The 27,240-nt window shown below is 33.9% G+C and overlaps 1 protein-coding gene across 2 annotated transcripts in view; it reads right to left on the reverse strand.

The window, feature by feature from the left end:
- Window positions 1–819: 819 nt before the first annotated feature.
- The window catches only part of FNIP1 (folliculin interacting protein 1), a 108,202-nt gene continuing 81,781 nt past the window's right edge, over window positions 820–27,240 (reverse strand). For both annotated transcript variants that reach the window (XM_074290959.1, XM_074290958.1), the window contains 7 exons: window positions 18,072–18,218; window positions 14,169–14,338; window positions 9,433–10,852; window positions 7,821–7,989; window positions 5,274–5,471; window positions 5,050–5,165; window positions 820–3,505 (listed from right to left, as the gene is read on the reverse strand). In XM_074290959.1, coding sequence (XP_074147060.1) covers window positions 3,427–3,505; window positions 5,050–5,165; window positions 5,274–5,471; window positions 7,821–7,989; window positions 9,433–10,852; window positions 14,169–14,338; window positions 18,072–18,218 — 2,299 coding nt within the window. In that variant the 3' untranslated portion in view covers window positions 820–3,426. The remainder of the gene's footprint in view (window positions 3,506–5,049; window positions 5,166–5,273; window positions 5,472–7,820; window positions 7,990–9,432; window positions 10,853–14,168; window positions 14,339–18,071; window positions 18,219–27,240) is intronic.

A 27,240-nucleotide genomic window follows, 5' to 3' on the forward strand; every position in this document is an offset into this window, starting at 1 on the left:
CCCCTGAGATTACTTCTAAAATTTACTCTGCCCATTCCATTCCATGATGTCTCAAATTTTTCTTCTTACAATGGAATTCCTACTTCAGCTTACTCATTATCAGTGTTTGGTGCATTTACATATAGATATTTTGAGGTTATCAGTTTTATTGCTGGCTTCTTTCTTGGATTTTCTCTTGTGGAATACAAAATGTCCATTTTTTTCCTTTCTCTATTTGTATGAAGAACTACTTTATTTAGGTGAGAAGATATAAGTTGACAGATTTCTACCTCATCCTTCCCCTTTCTACTTTAAAGACCTTTTGAATAAAATTGTACTTAGCACAACGTATGTGAAGAAGCACCAACATATTAATTTTAAACTGCAGTCCTGCAATCAGGTTCCTTTAATTTAGTATTTTCTAAACTTTGCTCCTAATGATGAGTTCCATGAAAAAATGTCAAAACTAATAATATTTTCCTTTCTAAAATGTTAGCAAGGAAATTGTGTGTGTATTAAAGAATTGTGAAATGTGATTTTTTTTTTAAGAAAGGAAAATACTTTTATGAAAGTATGAGGGAATGAAGTGTATTCATCAAATATGAATTGATGTGATATATAGGTCACAGATACTACATAAATACTGAGATATGGCTAGAGGGGGTGTTTTCTTTGTTATGATAAAAATTTTCTTTTGTTTTAAGACTCAGTTTCAAAAGTTAGTTTAAACAATATATTTTCTAAATCATGGAACCCAAATTAGTATAGAAACACCAAGAAATAATGGGATTTTAAAATCATTGTATAATACTCCCTAAGATACACATGAAAGAGACAATATCAGTAAATGAATTGACATATTTATTTATTGCACAAATTTCCCCTGAAATTGGGAATGGTTATTATAATACAAGTGCACAGTTGAGAATTATATACAAAACAAGAAACAATCAATATGTACATTTGACCCAGTATTTTACACAAACCACTATCTAAATAATTTAGATAAAACAGAAAATTGTAATAAAACACCAGAACAGAGAAAAGTATGCAATGTGTAAAATCCGGGTTTTATTCACTTTTTGTATTGAGTATCCCAGTGTTTGTTGATTGGAACAAAAATAAATCTGTTTCAGTACATGTTTAGTGCACTTAACATTTTCATCCCTAAAATTAAGACATCTTCATAAAGGAGGAGAATATTTAAAAATCAGAAAAGATTATATACAAAAAGAAAAAAATTTAAGTCAATAATACTATATGTTAAAGATCCCTTTTTCATTTGTTGTTACAACAAACAGGTTTCTGTAAGTACCATGTTTCATATGTACCATAAAATTACTGACAGGCTTAAAAAATCTTTCCCACATTCATCAAAGTGGTCACATTGCAAGCAAAAAGGAAGTATCTGACATTCTTCAATAAGCAAAAAACTTAGCTCTTCAGTCTTTGGTAAGGAAAGACTTAAGACTAGGTAATAGTATTTTTAGAGAGTTCAGTTACTAGATTTAAGATATTTAAGGGAACCAAGAAATTCTTTGAAAGATTGAAAGCCTTTATCTCCAGCAAAACTTCCCTTTTCAAGGAGTAGGTAGGAAGAATGTGGGCCAACCATTTCTTACTTCAATATAAAATTTCCCAGGCTCTCAAATCCTGAGATTCAATGCATGTGGATCGGTTCATTTTTCTTAGGAATTCAGAAACAAAATTTATCTATTTGGTGTGTCTTTTAGTGCTATAATAAAAACTGTTACCAAAAGAGGGAAAATATGTACCAAATCCATATTTGCATTTCTTTTCCATATTCTGAATTCCAGCAAAATAGTTTTTGTCCAGTCAAAATTTTCCAACATGCAATGGGGAAAAGAATTCAGTTAATAGATGTCATTAGAAAAAGAGCCAAAAGGGAAAAAAAAAATTTTTTGTTCCAATGTCATTTTAGCAACTATTATATCCAAGAGTTCTCAAGTTCATAAGGAGAGGGTTTCCAGTCATAATATCTAGGTAAGCACCTAGTCCAGCATCAATTGTGCACTCTAATGTCATCAAAACAGATTATTTTCTTAGTTTAACTGAATATCTCTATCATACATAAAAGATCCAAGGCAAAGTGTGCTAAATAAACTTAAGGTTAAAAGCACTTTGCCAACCACAACAATACCATATTTTTCAAATTAGAAAGCCAGATGGATATGAAAAGCATGAATGGACTCATTAGACAACCAATGTATTTAGTAATGCAGTGAACCAGGATGACTTGTTTGTTTAAATAAGCACTTAACTATAGTGAATCTTGCAGAGAAAAATAGAAACCAGCTTCATCCACAACTCTGACAATGCTTAGGTTAGACAAGCAAAGAAAAGACTGCAATGTAGTATTCAATTAAACTGAGGTAGTAGAGCATGTTGGAAATTTTATCCACCCATCTACTCTATTTACATTACATACAAGAATTTGGTTCCATATTAGCTTTTCTTATACTTAACACATCTACAATATATACAGAGACATGACAATTGAATAATTGAAATCTTGGGAAACCCAGAATGACTGTAAGAGCTGTGGATGAGTACCATTATAACAGAATAGAAATTAAAATATTGAAAGAGAAAACCTTTTTCACCTGAGCATTTTAAAGATTACAACTTTACTTTTGCCAATGCTTTGGTGTATTTGATCTTTCTTCATACCATTTTCTCACTATTTGTGGATTTAGGGAAGCAGAAAGAGCCTTTACTTACCAACAAAATAAAAAAGGTATTAAGTTATATATTCTTGCTATTTGGAAACTCATACCCAAGTCTTAAAAAGAAAAATGTTGGTGTCACCTCTTTTTTAAAGTGTAAAACAAGATGCCAACTTTACCAACAATTAAAATTAGTTAAAACACAAAAAATAAAGGCTGCATTTGCCAATTTTCTTTTCTTTCCCCAACTCTTTTTGGAAACCAAAAGATATTTATATGTACATATGATATACACAGACCCACATGTTTTTCTGAGTTCTATGTCATAAACAAATATTTTGAGAAACAGCTATTCTCCTTAAAGAAAATTCACAAGATGCTTCAAATTGGTGTACCACAAGAATTTAGATTTAAAAATGAACTTTGACATCTGTGCTAGTGAATAGCAGCAATGAGTCACATTGCATATCATCTGATATTTGTACTTTTTAATCAGTGTATTGTGATTACCTTTATAGAAAACTCCATTAGTCTGCTCCAGACTCCTTCTTTTTCTGTTATTTAATTCTGTTTCATGTTCAATTTTTAAAAGAAATAACTAAGTCAAAAAAGTCATAAGATGCTCACAGAAGTCCCAGTCAGCTCCATCAGTGGATCAGTCACTTTTGATGTCTCAGGAAGAAGTTGGTACAAGAATATAACCTGTACCTGCCTCCTTTGCTTCTGCTTAACTTTATTAATGTCTTAGCTTGTAGATATTTCAAAGGAGTATCTGGGCAACATATGGAGAGTGAGTGCTTGCTACAGCTGCCAGAAGAGGGAGATCACTGGATTCAATCCTAAAACAAAGAAAAGATATTTTGGTTTTCCCTTAAAATCAAGAATAATGCCCTATTATTTTGTATTACTCTGTGTACAGGAGTACTGTATACATATATACATGTATGTATGGCACCCTAGGTGGTGCAGTGGACCAGCCCTGAAGTCAGGAGGACCCAAGTTCAAATCTGGTCTCAGACACTTCTTAGCTGTGTGACCCTGGGCAACTCACTTAACCTCAATTGCCTCAGCAAAAGAATTACTGGATCTACTGTATACAGGAGATCTATGCACATGATGAAAAAATTGCATTCAACAGACTGACTCAGAAATTATTTAAACAAATCATAATACTTCTGAACTGAGACCTGATGTATTAGGATAAGAAACAGCATACTGTAAGAGATATCAGGATCTTAGACTATGAAAATATGTTAACAAAAAAGGAAATGAAATCAGAGGGACAACAGAATTAGAAGGATAAAACAATTTAGTGATAATTGATCACTGACTTCTAGTTTATTCATTCTGAAGTCTAAGAAACTGGATGAAAGACCAAGGAAACCATTTTTGTTTTGAATTCTGCAAGTGAGAATTTTCTAGAAGCCTTATTACCTAACACTTGTACTTCAGCATAAGGAATGGATAAAAGTATTTGTCTGTGGCAAAAAATGGTCTCTTATGAAACCTCAGAAAGTAAATGTTATTCTTGAAGCTAAGATTTTATTTAGTAGTTCCTAACCAAGTTTTCGACCTAGAATGAAGACAAGAGGGCCAATGACTTTCAGGACAGCTGAGGCCATTAGGGATATGACTTTACACTTTAGACAATAAGGCTTACTGATCCTAAAGCATAATATTCAAGTATGATGAAAAACAACTCCATAGAAAAAAAGAAAGTGGTAGGGACCTGAGCAATAAGGTACAGAGAGAATGATTAATCAAACAAGGATTCAGCTAATTCGTTATATATTGAACTGAACACATGGAAAAGTAGTACAACAGAGCAGATGGAGAGTTGCTCTTAGAAGCAAGAAAAACCTTAATTCATGTCTTACCTCTGACATGTAATGGCTGTTTGACACTAGTTAAATAAGCACTCAACCTCTCAATGCTCTCTAAGCAACTCTCTGAGACCACACATTACATGTAGGGTGCTGATCGGCATAGAAGTTAGCCATTTCCTCATCTGGCATACCCTGTATCGATGAAAGACCAAGTCCAGTTCCTATCCCTATCTAAGCACTTCTCTTGAAAGTCAGTAGAATATATAGAGAAGGAAGTTTCAGAATCAAGGCTTCTGACACATACTGCCTGAGTAACAAGTCATTTCACCATTCAGTGCCTCCAAGTTGTAGCTCATTTTCAGATTAGCATTGGTAAGGCAAGTAAAAATTCCTTAAATCAAAGAAATAACTTTGAACTCCTGACTACTCTCCAATTACTGTGCTTATTTTACCCCAACTAAAATGCTTATCTTACCAACAAATAAAAAATTCTTCCTAAGAAGAAATGAAGGCAAAAAGCAAACCTACTAAGTCAGTGTTGAATTCTGTGAACATACCCTAGCACCAGTCCCAGCTCTTTGACATGGACTCGCATCTGCCCCTTTAGATACTCAGATAGCATTTTGCTTTTGAAGTAGAGTTCCTGTAGCCGATCTTCCAAGTGCATGACACACTATAATTATGTTCAAAGAGAAAGAATAAACAATGCATGAAAAAAATTTTCCAAACTCTTATATCTAGCAAACTCAAAAATGTCATGATAAATGCTAAGTATACTTACAAAATTTGGAGACAAGTTATGCTTGTAAAGCTGTAGAGTGGAATGAAGCAAATTGGAGACAAGACTAGAAACTAAAACTTCCTTTCCCAGCTTATTATCTGTTATTCGTCTCTGGCTACTGGCTACTTGTACAGTCCACTTATCCATGTCTGCAATAATACAAACAGCTTCTGCTATGGGTTCATCCAACACTGGATGCTAGAAACAAACAAAAATTCATAAAAAAAAAGACACCCCACAATGATTACAGTGAAATGAATGGAACCATAGAAAAAGAAATCAGCTATATTAATTCAGCTACTATTAAAGGATCTTTATACTAAAAAAAGGTTTCAGCTAGTGGTTTCATGTGCCAAATTTTCTGACAAGTCTATTATAAAAAGTCTTTATGGGATCTTTCAATAATTCCATCCTTTAATCAAAAGTACACAGGAAATTTTACAAATTTAACTTTCACTGTTAAATAGAAAATAATTATAGTTCTGTAAAGCCACTATATGAAAGCATATTTGACATCATGAAAATACAACAAAATAAAAGATGACTAACAAAGACAACCAAAATACTTTGGGATGAATACTTCAAACTAATTGCTTTGCTAGGAAGGCACTATGTTTAAGACCAAGAAGAAATGCATCTTCCCTATATTCTCTAGAATTCCCTTCATGAAGGCTGCGGACAGCATGTTCTGGCACATTTTCAGCAACAGCACTCATTCAAGACAAAAATAATAGTGGTGGAGATTTGGATACTTTAAAAGTGATATTAAATTTTTATTGTGTGATCTTCTGGACATTAAAAAAAAAAAACTTGAGTTTTAATGTACTACAGTTTATTTCAACTTAACAGGGGGGCAAATACCCATGTCAATGTGTGAGAGAAAAACTGAGAATAAATACATAAGTGAGAATAAATCTTGGAGTAAACTTCACTGTGATCTAGAATTACATTTTTAATGGAAACAGAAGGATAAATATTATTAAAATATCCCAATGAAATAGATTTTTCAATAGAACATCTCCAAGGAAAAAGCTGAGAACCTAGATAAATTAATTCACTAAACCTCTTAGAAACTGATACCTCAAACAAAAAAAATTAATATTATAATTACATATGATGTTTTTGTGAAACATAATTTTGTTTTAATGTCATTAACTGTTTTAAAATTATCCTCAAATTTTAATATTTAAAAGATATGTGGTTAATATTTTAAAATGTCAAATTCCAGAAAAGACATTTCTGATAAGCAGAAATGAATTGATCCTGGATAAATAATGACTTAGACGAAGAAAAGAAATTAAGTGTGGAGAAACAAATTTATACTAAAAGCCTAAATTCTCAAGTTTTAATTCAAAACTTTGAGCCATGTAGGAATCCTTATATGTAATAAAAATTTCTTTCCTCACACCAGTGTTGCCCTCAATCTTTTTCAAAGTACTTCCTAATAACTTTTGAATATACTCTTAAGTACATGACTGTATACTCAATTAAAAAAAAGATCTAATTTAGTTTACCAAAAGAATATGTAGTAGGCTATGTTACTTTGAAAATGGTATCTGAATGTTAAATTTATTAAGGAACCAGAAGGGGGAGCTCTCTATAAAACTTTTGTTTATTGCTATTGTTGCAAAAACAAAGTGCTAAAAACTAACCCTCTATTATTCATGGTACAAGGGAGAATTCTTTCCTTCTGAAGAAAATTTTGATGCAGTAAGTTTTTCTGAAGAGATTCCAAAAGTTTTATTAAGACAGCACTGGGGATGAATTAATATCAGAAATGTCAAACTCATAAGCCTAATGGCTGGAAAAAGACTCAAACTAAGATGCTAACTGAGAAATGTTTAACAAAATAAACGAAAATACAATACAATATGGATAATGGCAATTTGTGGTTTTCTAAGCCAACATGAAACCCATAGGGATCTGTTTTTATTTGCATTTGTGACACCACTGCTTTCAGAAATTTTCCTTTACTACTAAGTCTAGCCCATAGAAAGAACACAACAAATTTTTGAATGATATGACTGATTAAATTACTTTAAGGATTGAAGCACACCATTTACATTTAAACATCCTGGCATAGATTTGTATATTTTATTTTTTTTAAAGGTATATTATTGTGCATTATTGTGCATTGCATAGTTCTGGACTTGGCAAAAGGGCTTATGCCTTTTCTTGGATTGTCTGACCATGTTTTAAGTCATTTAACCTTAAGAAGCCTACTTGCACTCCCTTTTGGAGTGTTGATCTTTTCTTAAAGTAGAGTAGAAGACAATTAGTAATCTTTAACAAAACCAAAGTCCAGTTTTCCGGTGAATAATTGGCAAGGTCTAGCCCATCCATCCTCATTCTCTTATTAAAGTTGCCAGCCAGTTTTTCTCCATTCAAATTTTACTGCATATCTAAAAAGCTCATAATTTCAAATATTCTAGAGAAATCTCATCTGAGGTAAGACCTTTCACAAAATTTTTGTTTCTGTTGGATAATATGACTGAAAAATAACAATTGCTTTATTTGGATATTCTTATTTTGAATATAATAAGTTACCTGCACAGCATGGGACAGGTCTGACACTAAACACTGCCGAAGTTTCTCATCATTTCCTATTCCTTGCAAAACAAAATCAGGTACATAAGATGAACAGTAGCTACCTAGCAAGGACCTTCCAAAATTGGCAATGCTGGGCTTGACAGAGCTCACTTCAATTAATTTTGACCTGAAAAAAAAGGTCCAAAACAGGCATGTCTAATTAGGAATATATTACACACATTTTACAATTAAACAAAGACGAAAATTTTACTAATATTTGTTTTCCAACACTATCATTTTCCATTGTGTGCCTGTGTCTATGTATATCTCTGTGTGTATGTTCATTAAAGCAAAATAATCACCACTTTCCAAGTTTAATGTATGAACTCACTATAGCCATAAGGGAGAAGAGTTCAGCCTGCTTTAATATATAATTGGCAAACATTAATACGAGTCTCAATGAATATAATAAGAGCAACTTACATACATATAATAGTATTTAAGTTTTGAAAGAATATCTTACATATTCATTATCTCTATTTGATCTTCACAATTATAGTAAAAATGTTACTACATCCCTTTCTTATAGATGAGAGATTCAAAGAGGTCCCAGGGATGATAAAAAGGCAGAGCCAAAACTCTAACCCAGATTTCTGTCTTAAATCCACTGCTCTTTCCATTGTTTCATACTGTCCCACACAAACTACACTTTATTGGCAGTTGTCACACATTTCTAACACACTCAATTGAATGGAACGGCCAATATCAGGAAGCTAAAAATTCAGAATTCGAACAGCTGCTTGGTTCTCTTTCCAATCTTTGTTTTGTCTCTGACCTGAGGCAGCCTTTCTAGCTGCTCGCCTCAGTCATACCTATTTTTAGTCATTAAACCAACAATCTCCTTCCTGGCAGGTTGAGAGGCAGTGGGAAAAGTACTAGATCTAGATCTCAAGTTCTGGCTCTGCCTCTTCACCTATGCGAATAAGCCTCAATTACTCTATCTTTAAAATGGGGCCTAAAAATACCCCAACCCACCTATATCATAGCATTTTTGTAAGACAAGTGTTTTGTAAACTGTAAAAGTTCTATAAATACATAATGTTACATTATCATCCACTTCATTCTTTAGTTATTCTTTATTTATTTATTTTATTCATATTTAGTTATTCTTGTTCTACTCAGTAATTCTTTCACTTTTTTTTTTTTAAGGCTGGGGTTAAGTGACTTGCCCAGGGTCACACAGCTAGGAAGTGTTAAGTGAACGAGACCAGATTTGAACTCTAGTCCTCCTGTATTCAAGGCTGGTGCTCTATCCACTGCACCACCTAGCTGCCCCTCTACTCAGTAATTCTTAATCCATAATAAGCATGTGTATATGTACTATAGCTCTGCTACAATGCTATTTTCTTACTCTGCCCCTCCCAGGAAGCTTTTTTTAGGGGGACAAAAGAGTCAAATTTTAACCCATGAATGACTACACAAACACTTGCAAGGAGAATATGTTTTAGATATATCTCACTCCATAAGTACCTGCAGCTACAAGCTTTTAGATGACATGACCTCATTCTTTTCAAGAGAAGACATTATATATATCTGCATAAGATTTTGACATTAAAAGTTCCTCACTTACCCAGGAAAGGGTATTTCATCCTCTTCTGCCCAGTCTTCTCGATCTCCTCCAAAATAGTTACTACTCTGTCTAGTCATATCATGACCAGCATCTTCACTCTCACTGTCACCAAGAGCACTATCTGAACTTTCATTTCTTGGAATGTCCCATTCAGTTCCTACAGCAATTTTTCTCTCCGAGTTCTCTTTGTCCCCATGGGGGACATGAATAGACTTTGTATCTCTTTGGTCCTGCTTAGGAAAGCAGGTTTTACATGAATCCTGGTGCACAGATTCCATAAATGTACAAAATTCACTTGGTTGTTTGTTATTCTTGGTACACAGTCTTTTAGAAAAATCTAACATATTGCTCTGGTGTTCTAAAATATCTGTGCTTGTTTTAACTGGAACATCATCAATAGTCCTGGTTTCAATTGAGTCATCATTAAAATATTCATCAAATAAGCTCATGTTTTCCAGATTTGAATGACTCCAATTTGGAAGTGCACTGGCAACTCTGGGAAACACTTCATGCACTCCAGGATCCCTGATTTGGTCCTCAACCACAAGCTTAGTTTCATGATGCTCAGCAACAATTATCCTTTTTTCCTTTGTTGGTTTGATGTGATGCCTTATGATCTGATCTACAACGGCCTGACTTCTGATTTCTGTGTCTGAATCAGGTGACATGGAATCGCCAATTAGGAATGTGACCTTTGTCTGGGAAGCATCACAAGAAAATGTGGTAGGCATGAGCTTATCTGGAGGTTTCTTTTCTACAGCTATGCCTGTTGATCTCATCCCTTTGCCTGACTGGCTGCCTGAGTCCAGTGATTCCTCACTTCTCCAGGTTTCTATTGCTGGCTCTAGTCCGGAGTCTGCCAACACACATTTGTCTACTGGAGCAGATCCTGTGCAAACTACAGTCTCTAACTTGGTGTCAAGGCAAGTTCGCAATTTATCTCTGCACTGCTTAATGTCAACAGCATTTTCTTGGCAGCCAGAAGGAGAAATTATCCTACACTCATCTGAAGAAGTTTCCAGCAGCTGCTGAGAAGTGCCTTGAACATTTCTCTCTTGTTGTGAAACACTCTCTACATTTTGTACAACAAATGGACATTTGCAATATTTACAGTCACAATGTGGAGTTCCCGTTTCTTCTGAATCTCTAAAGAGCAAACTGCTTTTGTTTCTGTGCATTGTGATAAGCACATATTCAGATTCCTCGACTTCCCCTTTTTCTAAGGTTGTGGTAATAATCGTTCCTGACATGACTATGGCTTCATCTTCTCCATTTTCTAAGAGATGAGTCTCTTGAAGTTCAGAGCATCTTATGAAATAGGTAAGAAAATAAAGCAGTCTCTGGACCATGTCTTGTCTTTTGCCAACCACTACTGTCCTTGCTAATCTTACTGGAGAGCCAATTGCACCATATAAATCTCCTGCAACGAAAGAAACAGTTAATAAAAATTCCTCTATTTTTACAGTGTGCCTATAGAAGTGTCAGCACAGTATGTAAATCAAACTTTTGACTTTCCATTTAGCAGAAGCTTTTAAAAATAGTAAATGAGGGGTTCTCTATGCTGGCACACAGCATAAGCCAAAATTTAGGAAACTGGTCTTAATTACATGGAGAAGACCCAGGATGACAGAGCACTGGAAGATAAACCCCACAGCTTCTCCAACTCCGAAGTAACAAAAAAGGTAAGAATGAAGCTAATTCCCTTTATCTGGCTAGCCTGAAATCTCTCAAGATTTTCAATGACTCGGAAATTCCTATATCTAGTTCCTATCTTTTTCATGAGACCAGGTCCCTAACAAACAGAAAGCTACAAGTCCTCATTTTCCCTCCCAGTGTAGTGTCTCCTAAGATCAAAGGGCCCTTACCTAGTTCCTCAAGTTTGAATGGGGCAGAGATAGGAAGACATGTTAATTAAAGAGGTAGAAATGAAAGAAGGCAACTGAAGTTCAGATAGCTTGGTTCTTTTAAGTTTTGGTTCCATGCTAAACCTAGGTAAGCATGAAAAATCATACCACTAAAGTAAAAAGTAGAGCATTTGGGTTTCTTGATCAGCTTTCCACAGTTGTGTTGCACAGGTACCATAGACTACATACTACATAAAAAGAACATGAAGACATAATACCATGCACTTAATTCTGACATATAAGGATTCTGCAAGTTAATAGATTGTAAAACATTATAAAAACCATATTTGAAAAGGAAAAGGACCCTTACTGGAATAAAATTAAATGTATTGGTGAATGCCTTGATTAGTATTCTCTCTTTTTTAGTGGGTTTTCTGGATTTTGCATATTTATAAATTACTTTGCTAAAATGATGAAAATACCTTTTTTTTCTTTCACTAAAGAAATTGCTTGATTTTAAAAAGAAGGCACATAAACACAATTATATGGATGAAAGACAATAAGATACTTTGCAGCTATATTCCCTAAAGAGAGCACCTGGAGGAAGCCTTCATTAGAGCACTAAGAGTCCTTTGAGGCCACCACCCACTGATGATTAGCTACAATTATCAGTGAATGCTTTACTTCCTCCCTCTCTATTCTTACCCTTTTTATGTGGCCATCTAGCCAGCTCAAGCTTTCAAGTTGAGTTACCAAATAGACAAGAGAGACAGCTACTAAAGTTTCATGTCACATGCATGTCGAGGGCTCAATGAAAGTTATTTTAAGAATTTATATCAAACAGAAAAAATACACACAACATATGTGTGTATATATATACACACATATAAACATAGACAGACCTATCACGCTATTTTAAAAGCCTACCAAGTAAGAGGCACTGTGGGGTTTTACAAAGGATAATAGTTGATGGAACTAAATGTAAACTGGGGCAGTAGTAGCAGGGAACTTAAAGGGTTTTTCCTTAAAGGGGGGGGGGGGACAGATGGAAAAGGGTGGAGAGAAAAGAAGGATGCAGACTTAGAATAGCACTTTTATTTTGTTATTAATGTTTCAGAGATGTCTACTCTAAGCTCTAGTACCCTTATTTTCAATTCCACATAAATATCTTTATTTGGATTCAAATGTTTAAGAAACCATTCTTAAAAAGAATTTAAGAAAATTCAACATGTGCCAAACTCCCTGCCACAAACCTTACTTTTTCTACTAACAATCCTATTTCTATTGATGCCATCACTCTTCTAAAACTTAAGGTCACATTTACTCTTTCCTCTCTCTAACCACAAATCACTTACCACACTTTGTGATTCTATATTTTTACTGCCCCTTCCATTCCTCTTCATTCACAGTACCACCACTTTAATTCAAATTCTTATTACTTTCTCCCACCATTCACAATCTACAAAAATATTCTTCCTAATTTACATGTCTTATCTTGCTCAAAAACCTTTATTCCATTTTTTATAGGATAAAATGCAAACTTCATACTGATGAGGTTTAGATTTGGGGTACCCAAATGAAATTAGGGTTTCTGGTGCTCAGGGAGTTAAATGAGGTCTAGTGGCAGGTTTGGGGTTCAGGGAATCAAATGGAGCTCCCCTGCAACCCCTCAGGATTCGGCACAAGGGTAGGGAGTTCTGGGGAACTTCCTTCTAATAGCACAAGTAGTTCTCTGTAAAGGAATTTACAGACCAGAAAACCTAGATTGATAAAAGAGGTTTATTATGGGGATTGGAAGTAAGGTTAAAGTCTAGTTAAGGAAATAGGTGAGGATAAAGACAGATTGGTACTGGAAACAGTATTCCAGTAGGCAGAAGTTCCTTGGGGTGCCAAGCATGGTCCTGGCAGGTTTGAAACTGCAAAGAAAGGATTTTAGTTTGGCTCTTTTTATAATGAGAGATTTAGCTAAAGGGGACTTGTGGGTAGAGTCGCAAGTTGATTCAGATTTGATGGGGGCTGTGAGAGCCCAAGTTGGCTCAGATCAGTAGGGGCTGGGACAAGCCCTGATCTCCTATTGGAATTCAAAGGGGTGCTTTTGACCAGGATTTATGAATCAAAGGTCCTAGCTTCCTGAATTGATAATGCATCAGCTAGGAGGGGCTGGGAATCAGAAAGGAATTCATCTGAAAGGACTAGTTTCTTAAAGGGACCGCAACCCGCTTCAATACCTTGCCCTTCATAATCTGCCCCCTAATCTAGTATGAAGTACAGCAGAGAAAGAAGAGTGTATCTGGAGCTAAAGAACTTGGGAGTCAAATCAGGACTCTGCCACTTGCTAGCTGTATAATCTTAGATAAATTAGTATAATGACTAGGTCTCAGTTTCCTTATTTGTAAAATGAAGAAGTACAACTAGATCTATTTCTTTCTGATTTTAAAACTTATGACTATCTCTCTACTCTCAATTCACACCAGTCCACTTTTGGTATTCCACAATAGGCCAAACTGAACTAAGTATTCCCTGATGCCACTTCCCATATTTATGCATTTGTTTAAACCATCTGCCATGTTTGTAATGCATTTGTACTTCTTATCATTCTGTTGAAATCTTTTTTCTTTCTTCTTCCAAGGCTCAGTTTAAGCATATGTTCTCAATGATACACTTCCCTGATTCCTATCACATTATACCTTGTATAAGAAGGTATACAAGTCACATGTACATGTCATATCCTTTCTATTAGATTTTGTTTTCTGAAAGCAGGTACTATGCCTTTTTTTTGGTTTGTTTTTACATGCCCACTATGTAACACAAAACTTTGCACTCTGTAAAAACAATATAAAAATGTTTCTACTGTGAAATGACCAAAAAGATGTAGATTCTCTGAAGACATACCTAATTGTGCCCACAGTGGGTTATAGGGATGAGTCTTTGCCAGCATGTCCACACTCTGAGAGGAATGTTTTTCTAAAAATATTTTTATAGGTGGTTGTCCATTAGGCATGACTGTTGGGACCCAGGCAAGATGATTGGTCAGAACAGCTGTAAGGAGAGCTGGTAAGAATCTGAAAGGCAAAATCATTACATCAATCTCTATCCTCTGACCATATGATAATGGAATGTAAAATAATGGTTGTAAAGAAAGGTTATCAATAAAGATCATACAGAATTAACTACCACACAGATCTTTCAGATACAATAGTCCTGATAGAGATTTCCTTAAAATATATTGTGGGGATGCAACTATTTTAAAGAAATATTGAAATAGAATCTTTAGGATAAAATATAAAGTATTCTATTGAACTTTGAAGCCCTTTACAATCTGGCTCCAAATGTTCTTTCCAGCTTCAATGGATATTGTTTTTTCTATCATTCTATATGATCTACCAAAGTGGCCTTCTCTCTATTCCTCACATATAACATTGCATTTTCTATTTCTGTACCTTTACAATGGGCTGAACTACATATCTAGATGTACTCCCTTTTTACCTCTATCTCCACCTTTTCAAAGAAAGCTGTGCTTCCTTTAAAGAACAGCACAAACTTAATTTTCTACATGAAACCTTTTCTGTGAGTCTCTCTAAATGCCTGTTGTTTTAAGTTCCTTGTGTTTAACTACTCCATATTTATTCATCTCTATCTTGTACATACTGGCATAGGTACTTGTCTCCTATATATCAGAATGTAAGTAACTTGTAAGGATTGTATTTCATTTTTTTTATATTTGCATACCCAGAACCTGGGACAACATTTGGCATACACCAGATGTTCAATACATTTTTATTGATTAATTTAGCTACTTTTAATTAATTTTGCTAATGAGTGTGGCTATATTGTTCTGCTGAGTTGGTCTATCAGTTTGCCTACCTTGGGGAGAAAATGACATGCATGATAAGTTAGATTCCAAAAGAGTTAAATAATTGCTACTTAGGGAAGAATAGGTATGGTATATTCCCTTCTATTTTTTACAAATAAAAAACTCTTCCACCTCCACCTTATTCAGGATGGCCTGCACCACGGGCTTGGGTGACTTTTTTCTGAGGATGGAGGAAGAAGAGGTTTTTTTAGCGTCAAGTTTGCTTTCTCTACACAGGATAGAGAAGTGTCTGGTGTATATAAATGATACTTTTAGAGACGGAATAACTCAGATATAAAATAACATTTAATGTTGCTGTATCATTTAGTTGTGTCCAACTCCATGGAACACACTGTCCATAGGATTTTTTTTTTTTTTTTTTGCGTGGAGAAGAGACTTGAGTAGTTTGCCATTTCCTTCTCCAGTGGATTAAGGCAAACAGATTAAGTGGTTTGCCCAAGGTCAGACAGCTAATAAGTCTTCCTGACTCCAAGTTCAATGCTCTATCCTAATGCATTAAGTATTCTCAGAATTAGAAGTTTTTATCTTTATTTTTTTAAGACTCAGAAAAGTGTTTAAATACAACTTTATCATCTCTGGTAGGATGAATAAATATTGTTTCCAAACAAATACATCAAATATGGTGCTAATGGATTTCTTTACTTTGGTGTGTGTGGGGGGGGGTAAGTTAGAGGAGCAATGTGTTTTCTTTCACTCAAGATAATAGATAAAATCATAGAAAAATGATTTCTTTTCATTTTAATGCTTTTACAAGCCAGTTAATCAAATTTCACATTATATCCTAAAATAAATGTTTATAGTCAAGTGATTCTGAAAGTACACTGAGTATGCAGTGTTATTAAAGACAAGCGTATGCCTTATTCAGAAAGTATTCTTTTAGCAAACCTTTTGTAGGCTAAAAGTTTAAAATGTATGATGAAGGGAATTAATGCAGAAGATAAAGTGCTAAGGGAAATGTGATAGTGAAAAATCAAATTGATTCTAATTCCCTTTTGCAATTGATACTGTTCTGTATCACCACCAACAAATAAAATTACCCAGGACACTTTTTGGTCTTTGTTCTGAAGTCTGAAATAAATATTGATTATTTATTTAATTAAATAAATTTATTTGTTTATTTGGGGGAGCTTGCATTGTGGGGAATTCAATTGTGAATTGTTATGGGTAAATACTATGGGTTTGTAGGACATATTGAAACAAATTTTATGAAAAAAATAAAATTGCAGTTTTTATTTAGAAACTTTCTGATAGGGATAAAACACTAGAAAAACTTGGGAAATACTTTTAACTTTTAAGTCTAATGGTAGAATAACAGTTGGTAAGAAAAATCTCATGTTTACTAAAAAGGATCATCCATTCAACTGAACATGTACTGTGATGCATGTTAATAAATGTTTTCCCATTATTATTGGTAGTTTTATATTACATTCAATAGTAAGACATCTAATCATTAATCATCTAAAGCACTATATGTTACATGAGATTACAGAAATCTTAAGAAAGGACTGAAGCAAGAGGAAAAAAAATTGATATTTTAGTTTAAAAAGAAACAGACAAAAGAAGGGAAGAAATATGCACATCCTTTGATTCTGAGAAGTAACAGGAAAAAAAATTAATGGGTTAACTTTTTATTCCTTGGGTGAGTAGAAAACAATCCTTAAAAAGAAGTTGAAAATTAACAGATGTAATTATTGCAATAATAACCTCCCTTCCCCATAACTAGCATTTTACTCCAGAAAAAAATAAAAAAATAATTTCATGACTTTTTCTCAGGTGCTCAAATGACACTGTCATTGATGAATGAAATGTCTAATTAATGGAAATATACTTTTCTGAGTTGCAAAATGATACAGACTATTTGAACAAAATAATTTCTTATACCTACAAAGGAGATATCATTTCTCAGTCACTCATTTGGGCTCTGAGATTTGTGAAAAGTATTAAAGAAAGAACATATGAAAACAATATGTTCTATGTTGAACACAATCTTTGAATAAAGTAACTTTTTACTTTTGTATCCCTAGCATCTATTTATGTCTTTGCACATGATAAACACTTAAATTTTTGTTGAACTGGATATATCAGAAAGGTTCCAATACCTAAGTAATTTCTTGTTCTAAGATTTTTCATGAATAGATAGAACTTGTAGTAATAAATCTTATTTTTTAATTGGATCTGACTCTTTGTGACCTCATGGACTTGTCCATGTTTTATTTGACAAAGATACCAAGTGGTTTGCCACTTTTTTCTCCAGTGTGTTTCCATTTTACAGCTGAGAAACCGAGGCAAATAGGAATGCTTTGCCCAGGTTTCCACAGCTACTTAGTGTTTTGAGGCCACATTTGAATTCAGGTCTTCTTGATCCCAAGTACTCTATTCTCTGTGCCACCTAGCACACGGTAACAGGTATTTTAGAACAAAATTTATGGAGAATTCTAATTTATTATATATATACACACACTATTCCTTCATTCAAGTTCTACCCCATACTGTGGCATGGGAATGACTTCTTGAGGGTTATACTAACTCTGATAGGTATGCCCTAACAGTAAGAAATGTCTTAGATATAGGTCCATAAATAAAATGAATGTCTTGGCCAAGTAACTGGCTAGCTAAATTTGAAGAGGCTACTCAGCAGACTGGCTGAAAGGTGATGAATTTTTTGGCCACAGCAACTCTCAGAGACCATCAGAGGCACAAACTAAACAAGATAAATAGAAATTATATTAATTAAAAAGATTATGTTTGATTTTCTTGTACTTTTATTACTCATATCTGACAGTTTTCATATTTGCTCAATAGTAAAACATTGACTTCATTAAAAAGAATGTTAATAGTTAAAAAAAATTGACATACATCTTAAATAAACTGGGATGCTAGTTTTAAGAAAAATACTTATATTGAAAAAATATTGGACATACTGGTTTTTGGAAGCATTTTCCATTAGAAAAGTGAATTCTTTCATGAAACGATGGCAAAGTTGATTCTTTTCAGAGATTCCAGACATCATTGTGAGCCAGACAGGTTCTCCAATCCGAGGCATTGTATAAAGATTGCAAATTGTTGTTCTAAAAAAGAATTTTAGATAGAGAAATTAAAATTTCTTAGAAATATGTGTCCAAAAAAGACATTTTATTTTTTTGGATCTTAACTCCTAAAATATAAAACTATAATCTCACAAACTATAAATTCACTTCAAAAAATTTAAGAGATTAATCTTGCTTAGAAGTAGACATCAAAATTATGCCTAGTATTCCCTGTTCCCTCTTTCCCCATCCAATAATAATCTCTCTCTCCTTGTACCTCTGACAGTCCTTCACAGTAGACACAATCTCGAAATTTCTCTGATCTCTCTACATTATATCCTTTGGTGAATTCCTCTGCATTCATATGTCATTTTGGCCCAGTTAACTTCCAAATTTATCTGATAAGCTTATTTTCATTCCTGAATTTCAATCCCATTATCATTTTTATCTTGCAGTCTTGAAGATATCTCAAACTACCATCTTAAACTAAGAAAGATTTGTTAAATTTGTCATTTCTTTGCTCTGAACATTTCAGTGGTTCCCAAATAGTCTTAGTGATTAAAATTCAAACACTACTGTATCTAATATTCAAGCTGTCTCAATCTGGTGCCACTCATTTTTTTTTTCCAGCCTCACCTGATAATACTTCCCTTTATCAATTCTATTATTTAGTTAAATTAGATTATACTCCATTACCCCAATATTCAAATTCCTTTATAAGGTTTTCCTTTATAAGGTGCTTCTGGTTCTAGCTTCTACACAAATCTCTGATACATTCTGTTGATAATGCTTCTTTTACCATGATTTACCTTGTCTTATGTTTAATTATAAAGATGTTCTCCACCAATGGTGTCAGAGAATGTCATATCCTTTAGAGATCACTCTTTGGTCACTGTTTGGGTCCAACTTGACTCAGATTGAATGAAAATAGCAGTCATTTTTGCTTTGGCCAGAAACCCCGAGGGTCTTCCCCTCCTATATTAATTAATTTATTTATTTAGATTTTTTCTTTTGGACTAGGTAAAAGAAGAGGTTTTTTTGCCTCAATAGCTACCTAGCTTTAATCATTGAATGGGTGGGCCCTCAATCAAACTGAGATCTGTTGAAGACCTTAGTTTTAAAAAGTTCCATTTCATTTCGTGAATGGAGAGCCATCTTTATTCATCTGGTTCTATAGCTTGCCACTGGACTCAGATGGCTCTGGAAGGGACAGTGAGGCCGGTGACCTTGCACAGCTCTCTCTCATTTAAATCCAATTCTCTTGCATGTCAAGGCATCACCTCCCTGATGTCATGGGCCTCTTTGAGAATGAAGGACAAACATCAACAAAAATAACATTCATCAAGCCTAGAACATAAGCATAATTGAACATATTTATTTAGGTATTTAATGTATGTCTGCTAATTGAACGAAAAGTCAAGCGTTGGTCGATGGGCTAGAGTCCCAAGAAAGAACACAGAGGTCCCCTGAGGACATGTTTCAGAGAAAATGACTTACATGTTTTGTATGAGTCTTGACAAAATTTACTCCTCTAAGACATACAAACCTCAACATATGGTAAAGGAATTTCATTTTGTTTTAAAATCTACTCTCTCCAATTTGGAACTATGCCCAAAGGGTTATCAAACTGCACATACCCTTTGAAACAGCAGTCTCACTACTGGGTCTATAACCCAAAGAGATCATTTTTTAAAAATGAGAAAAGGATCTACATGTGCAAAAATGTTTGTAGCAGTCCTTTTTTTGTAGTGGCAAGGAATTGGAAACTGAATGTATGCCCAGCAGTTGGAAAATGGCTGAATGAGTTACTGAAAAGAGAACCCCAAAACTCTGAAAAATCCTTAAAGGAGAAAACCTTCTTCAATTCTGCCTCAGTGAGGGGACTCCACCCCAAGGACAAACAGTGTCATCTTTGTTATCTGGATGGGGATGGCTCAATTGGGAAACCCAATGAATTCAATTCAAATTCTAATCCTAGCTAAAACCCAGCAAGGAGCCAACCTCAGACTCCACCCACGAGCCCCCTTCAGCTTGTAGCCAAAACCCCCTAGTATAAAAGAATCAAACTAAAACCCTCTCTTGGCAGAGGTTCCAAACATGCCAGCTATGCCATGCTTAGCATCCCAAGGAGCCTCTGTCCACTGGAATATGGTTTCCAGTGCCCCTTCTCTTTACTCTCACCTAGTTCCTTAACCAGACTAAACTTTTACCTTACTTCCAAAACCCATCATAAACCTCTTTTATCAATCTAGGTTTTCAGGTCTGTAAATTCCTGTACAGGGGACTTTTGCCACCAGAAGGGAATCCCAGACCTTCCTTCCTTTGCGCTGCCACTAGACCTCATTTAGACCTTATTTAACTCCCTGACTTGCAGTAACCCTAATTTCATTTGGGTACCCCAAATCTAAGCCTCATCATTATGGTATGTGAACATAATAGAATATTCTTATTCTATAAAAAATGATGAGCAGACTGATTTCAGTAAAGCCTGGAAAGACTTGAATGAACTAATGCTAAATGAAGTGAGCAGAACCAGGAGGACATTGTACATGGTGGTAAAATTATATGATGATCAACTATGATGGATTGGCTTTTTTCAACAACTAGGTAAGTCAAGGCAATTCCAATAGTCTTGTAATGGAAAGAACCATCCTCATTTAGAGAGAGAATCATGGAAACTTAATGTGAATCAAAGCACAGTATTTTCACTTTTTTGTTACTGTTTGCTTGTTTTTTTTTTCCTTTTACCTTCTGACCCAAGTTTTCTTGTGCAGCATGACAAATATGAAAATATATTAAGAAGAATTACACATATTTAATTTAGATTGCTTGTTGTCTACAGGAGGAGATAGAAGAGAGAAAGGGAGAAAAATTTGGAACACAAGATTTTGCCAAGGTGAATGTTCAAAATTATCTTTGCATGTATTTGGAAAAATAAAAAGTGAGTTTAAAAATAAAATAAAATCTACTGTCTTCCATTTCCATTTAGCTTTTCTTTTATCCAGAAGATATCAAAAGATAAGATGCTTCTTATTGCCAAGGCTTGCTCTTTCACTTGTGCCCTTAATTCCCACCCCTTTCTATTTCTTCTCGTACTTAATCTATTAATCAAGTTCTATTTTCTATATTTTATTGACAAAGATTCCTTTTAATAAGACTCTTCCCATGCCTATAAATATGGCCAGGTCTCTGCTCTAAAAACAAAACAAAACAAAAAATCTTTCCTCTTCAACCCTACTATCTCCTTAAGTGTTGGTGCTCTATTTCCTCTTTTAATTGTTAATCTTTCCTTTTTTTTTTCCTTCTATTTTTTAAAAGGTATTTACCCTTGCTAGATCTATAGATTCAACAACTCACTTTTCAACCCTCAGTAATGCAGTCAACTCTCTTTTGAAATTGCTCTCAACAATGATCCTTTAATTGCCAGATCAAATAGTCCTTTTTTAGTTCTAAGTCTTCCTTGACCTTTTAATAGCTTCTGATATTGTTTCTTTGATAGGGAGAGTTTCTCTTCTTTGGCTTAGGTCTGTGGTATTCCTCTTTCTGGTTTTCTTATTCGTTTGAAAACTTACTGTTTTTTTTTTTATTTATTTATCTTCTTATCTTTCTCTCTTAAATGCAGGTGTTCCACAAAGGTACCTTTAACTTCTGCCCAAGCTATATTTTTTCCCCTTTGGTGTGTATATACATGCATTTGTGTGTGCCTGCTGGACATCTTCATTTTATTGTCATTCTGGCACATCAGACTTAACATATTAAAAAAGGAACTCATCTTCCTCCTAAAACCTATCCTTTCTGCTGAATTTTTATTTCTGCTAAAATCATGAAATAGTTCCTCAAGATCAAACCTTGACATTATATTGGCTTCTTTTCACTCTCTCAAGTCCCACGTTTAAAAAATCAGTTTTCAAGTCCTATTGAATTTATTTCCACACTGTATCTTCTAGGCATAATAATCTAAACATATCCTTCTTAAGTTATACTATCATCACTCAATATCAATTCATCATTATATCCTGTCTAGACTACTGTAATAGTCTCAATTGGTCTCTCCACCTCTAGTTTTTTTCTTTTTCTAATCCATCTTTCATATAAAAGTAAAATTAATATTTTTAATTTACTACATGATGGCTCCCTACTAACTATGGATTAAAAAAACAAAAAAAACCAAACTCCTTAGTTTGGCATTTAAGGCTTTTAAACAGTTCAACTAATAGCCTTTCAGCCTACTTTTGTTCATATAGTTAGAATTTCACTCTACTTCTACCTTTTACAAGAAGTGTTCTATGGTTTCGATTCCTCAAAATACTCCTAATAAATCTTTTCCTAAAAATTTTCACAGAATATATTTCTTTTGCAAATATATTTTCTATTGCATTCTAAAATCACATTACTTTATTTATATGCTGCACACTCCTGGATTTGATTGTAAGCTTCCTGAAGGTAGACACCCAAAAAGTACCTTTCATATGCCAGAATCTTAGTGTTTGTTGAACTGAGATGAATTCAGACAATAAGAGTCTAAAAAGTATATGGGATATTCAGTTAAGGGACCACACTTTCTAAAGCCTCAGAAAGAATAGTTTAAAAAATTAAGTATCATTTAAGGCAAGAGGGGAAAGTGCCATGCCTTTAGGCTTCACATTATGAAGTGCAGCCAACCACAAAGCTCATAAGTAGACCCATATGCTCTATTACAACAATAAAATATGGCCAAATATTTACCTCTGGTTAGCTAAGGAGAAAAAAATAAAACCCTGCTTCCATCTTAAACTCAAGATATTCCAAACCATGTTTTTGTGGAGAGGAATAAATGAGTCTTGTGACATTATTTACTATTCTGGTAACTCTGGCTGCATCTGTAACTGATAGTGTTTCCTCCCAGCCAAGCAGATTCTCTTGGCAGCAAGCCAATAATCATGTGACTGCAGTAAAGGGAACCCTCAATTCCAGATATGTAAATAATGGTCCTGAAACCAAGGGCAAGGATTTACTATTCTGCTGTTGTAAACAAGAAATAGAAACAGAATTAACAGGCTTGGATTCATTCTTTTAAGCAAATAAGGGGAATTCTTCTAAACTATTTCTGGAATGACATATTTCAGCCTATGACTACAAAGAAATTTTAAGTGAGATAATAAGGACTGCAACATTTTGAGATAAAAACTCTGACTCTTCATTTCACATTCTTTTCATATAAGATTAGAAGATTTATGAGTTTAGGAAAAGACATTGTGATTAAAGCATGAACAGGTTAAACTTTAAATGCATTAAGAATGAATTCCCTGCCTCAAAAATGCTGCCACATTAATGAAGGACATAATTTGTAAGTCACTGTTAAGTCACATTAGAATGTCAAGTTATCATATCACATTTTTATTTCAAAATTTTAGCTATACAGTAGCTAATTTATGTGGAATTATATACAACAAAACTTCTATAAACTGTCCAAATCACTGTAATTACATAGTTTTCAATGTTATCCCCATATTTTGTGTGCTTTTTATGAGAGAAGTGGTTTGACATGTGTCTCATTTCAAATAGATCAATTTTATTTTTCAGATATAATATGAATCAAAGGCAATAAATATCATTAACTAGGATAGATATCCTAAGAGAATTTGGGGAAACTTAAAATATCAAGAAAACTTATGCTCATGCCATTTATAATCCTATCTGTCAGACAAGCTGAAAATTCTGTGAGAATAGGTTTTATGAATGTGTAGGAAGCACTATTTTAGAAGCTCCTATTTAAAAAACATGTGGTATCAAAGATGAATAAATAAATTACCAAAATTTAGGATTTCAATCAATTAAAAAGAGTTCTGGAATCACTGAATCTCATGTAGTCCAACCCATATCCAAATAGGAATTCCCTCTAGAACATCCCTTTTCACTTTGAAGTAATAGAAAACTCAATACCTATAAGAAAATAACCCATTCTGCCTCTGGAGAGCTCTTAGGATATTTCTCCATTGTTCTTTCTGTTATTCGTCCTTCATTATTGAAAGACAGCCATGATATCAGAGAAGTGATAGCATAACATGTAAAAACTCAGTATTTCTCCATACACATACCAGAAATCTATTTCTCTGAAAATTCTACCTGCATGTTTGAAGTTGAAACTAGTTTTTAACCTCTAATTCTTGAGCTGTGTTCTCAGGAAAGTTAACGAAGTGAAACAAACACTGAGTGGATAACACACCTGTACCTACAGGATACAGACTGTGCAAAATAAATATGTCATAGAAATGACTTTTTTTAGGTGAAAAATGGGAAATGAAAGAAAAAGAAGGGATATCTATATTGTTTTACACATCCCAAGAGCTAGTTAGAATAGTTGTGTTTTTGTAGTTTTGATTCTATTCTAAAGTATTAAAATTATAGACTAAAGCATAAATAAACCACAATGAAAAGACAGCAATCATATAATCTTAAATTGGATTATTCCCAAAACCTTTTCTCAGTACCTAAAGAATATAATAATTTTAATATCTTGAGCCTAAAGTGGTTCTTCTTATCTGTGTATGTATGCCTTAACAAGATTAACAAATAAATATTTGATAGGAAGCCAAGTTACATTTTTTTAAAAAAGGTGAAATTTTTTAAAAATCAAAATTTTACTTAATAAATTATGTAGAATTCATGACTTAGAATCATATAGAAAGTATCTTAATTCTATTTGTAGATAAAGGAAGTATGTGAAGGAACAATGATTTTTGTCACCCCAGAGAAATTCAATGTTGAAACTCCATTCAGCTCAAACTCTTAATACAGATCACAGATCTGGACTGTAATTTATCTATTACTTAGAGGCTGCATGATGGGTTCTATAACTAGTAAGTATTAGTGTGGGATTTAAACCCAATCCTTCTCAAATCTAAGCCTAGCACTAGATCTGATTTCAGGTTCTCTGACTCTAAGTCATAGTCTTTCTATTGTACTATCTAACTCAAAGGAATTTTTATCCCATTCAAAAATTCTCTCCTTAGGCTTAAAAAAACCTTAAAATTTTGAACTTCAAGAGACAAATTTCTGAATGAATTGAATTAAATTAAAATAAATTAAATTGCACTTATTAAAAATTTCTGTTAATCGCTAAGGACACATAATAAATGCTGGGGAAAAAATGACAAAATGAAATACTTCTTGTTTTTAAAAAACTTATACATTCCTGGATGTATACAACATCTACACCAAGAAAATCAACTACAAAGTAGGAGAAAGAAGAGAGCACCACTGGGAGTAAAGGGAAAATTTAAAGAGAATATGTGATACCTGAGTTGAGTTTCCTTAGCTTTAAAATGAGGCTTCTGAGGTACATTCCAACTCTACTAATGATATTATTATTCTAAGAAAAGGATTCTGATAGGTAGAGATGAGAAAGGTTTTCACTTCAGGAATAGATGATAATATGTGAAGACACAGATAAGGGGAGAAGGTCTATTGAATTTGTAGAACACAAATAAAAGTCTGGCTTGAATGAAGAATGCATTAAAGGGATTAATATGAAATTTTGTTGGAAAGCCAAATTGGAGCTAGAGTATAGTCCTTAAAATTTTTTAAAAATTTATAATTTAAAATTATATGGCCACTAAAATTTAATGGTAACTTGTATGAGATATATGTGATGATAATGACAATGATAACAGGCCTGGACAGAATGGGATGTATTTAAATGAGATATAGTGAGGTATGGTGAGACAGAGAGGAGAAACTATAAAATTATTTCAGGGTTATGGATCTGGATAACGTGTGACAAAGAAGTCTAGGGGAAGATCAAACTAACAGGAGTAAAAGGTAGTGAGTTCTAACTTGAACATGCTGAGATTGAGAAACCTTTCACAGTCTTTCCAGTTATTAGTCCCTTCTTCCTCAAACAACCTTATAATTACGTTTACTTAACTATGTACATGTTACATGTACTCAAGGAAAACGGGACTTCTAGGTGTATTTGGGACTAGACTTCAGTAAAGAGATTGGGGCTAGGTAATATAGATTTTAGAAATCCTCTTCACAGATATTAATAATTGAATTGGTGTGAAGGGATAAAACTCTGAGCCACAAGAATAAATAGGGGTCTAGAATAGGACTCTGGCAGGAAATTGATAATGACCCATCAAATAAGATGGAAGGATTTATAGACAGTAAGAATAGAACCAGGAGAAAACAATGCTACAGAAACAAAAGGAATGAGAGAATCCAAGAAGGAGTAGGTAGTCAACAGGGTCAAAGGCTGCAGACAAGTCAAAAAGGATGTATAATAGAAATAATAAGAGATAACACATTTATATAATGCTTGAAGGTTTGCGAGACTTTTAAAAAATATCTTCTGATTCTTTTTTGAGAAAGCAATTTCAGTTTAACAGTAAGAGTTAAAAACCAGACTGTGAAAGGTTGAAAAGTATGTGAATAGAGAGAAAGCAGAATTATTGAACATAAATAACCAATCTTGCCAGTGAATAGGGTAAGAGATATGATAGTTTCAGGAGATAGCAGAGGAAACTAAAGATTTTTTAAGGGAGGGAAAAATTGGGGCATGCTTTTAGACAGCAGAACAGAAGCTAGTACAGAAAAAGGAAGATATTTAAAATAAAAGAGATATCAAAGGGAAAATCTCTTGGAGGAGCAATTCTCCCCTTTGGGGTAGTAAACCAGTAAGGAATGAGATCAAGGATAAGGGTGTGAATAGCAGGATTGATTTTCACAAGGAAAAAGGTCACATATTCTGCACTGGATGTTGTAAAGGAAAATATGGCTGAAGAGGTAGAAGGATTTTGATGTGTGTAGTTGGGGAGATGAGGGAATTCACAATGAACTTTGAGTTTTTTTTAGTGAAATAGGATGAGTTCTGCTGCTTAGAGAAGTGTCCTTAGGGAAGGAAATTTGAGAAAAAAATATACCATCAAGAAAGAACAAAAGATAGTTGCACATTAGTGAGGACCTAGTTAAAATTAGACATGAATTTACAGTGAACTCATTTGTCATGGTTCAATAGTATGTGAGCAGAAACAGGTAAAGTGAATATAGTAGCAATCCTAGATGCAGGATTAGAGAGCACAAA

The sequence above is a fragment of the Sminthopsis crassicaudata genome, chromosome 2, assembly GCF_048593235.1.
Source record: "Sminthopsis crassicaudata isolate SCR6 chromosome 2, ASM4859323v1, whole genome shotgun sequence".
Lineage (NCBI taxonomy): Eukaryota > Metazoa > Chordata > Mammalia > Dasyuromorphia > Dasyuridae > Sminthopsis > Sminthopsis crassicaudata.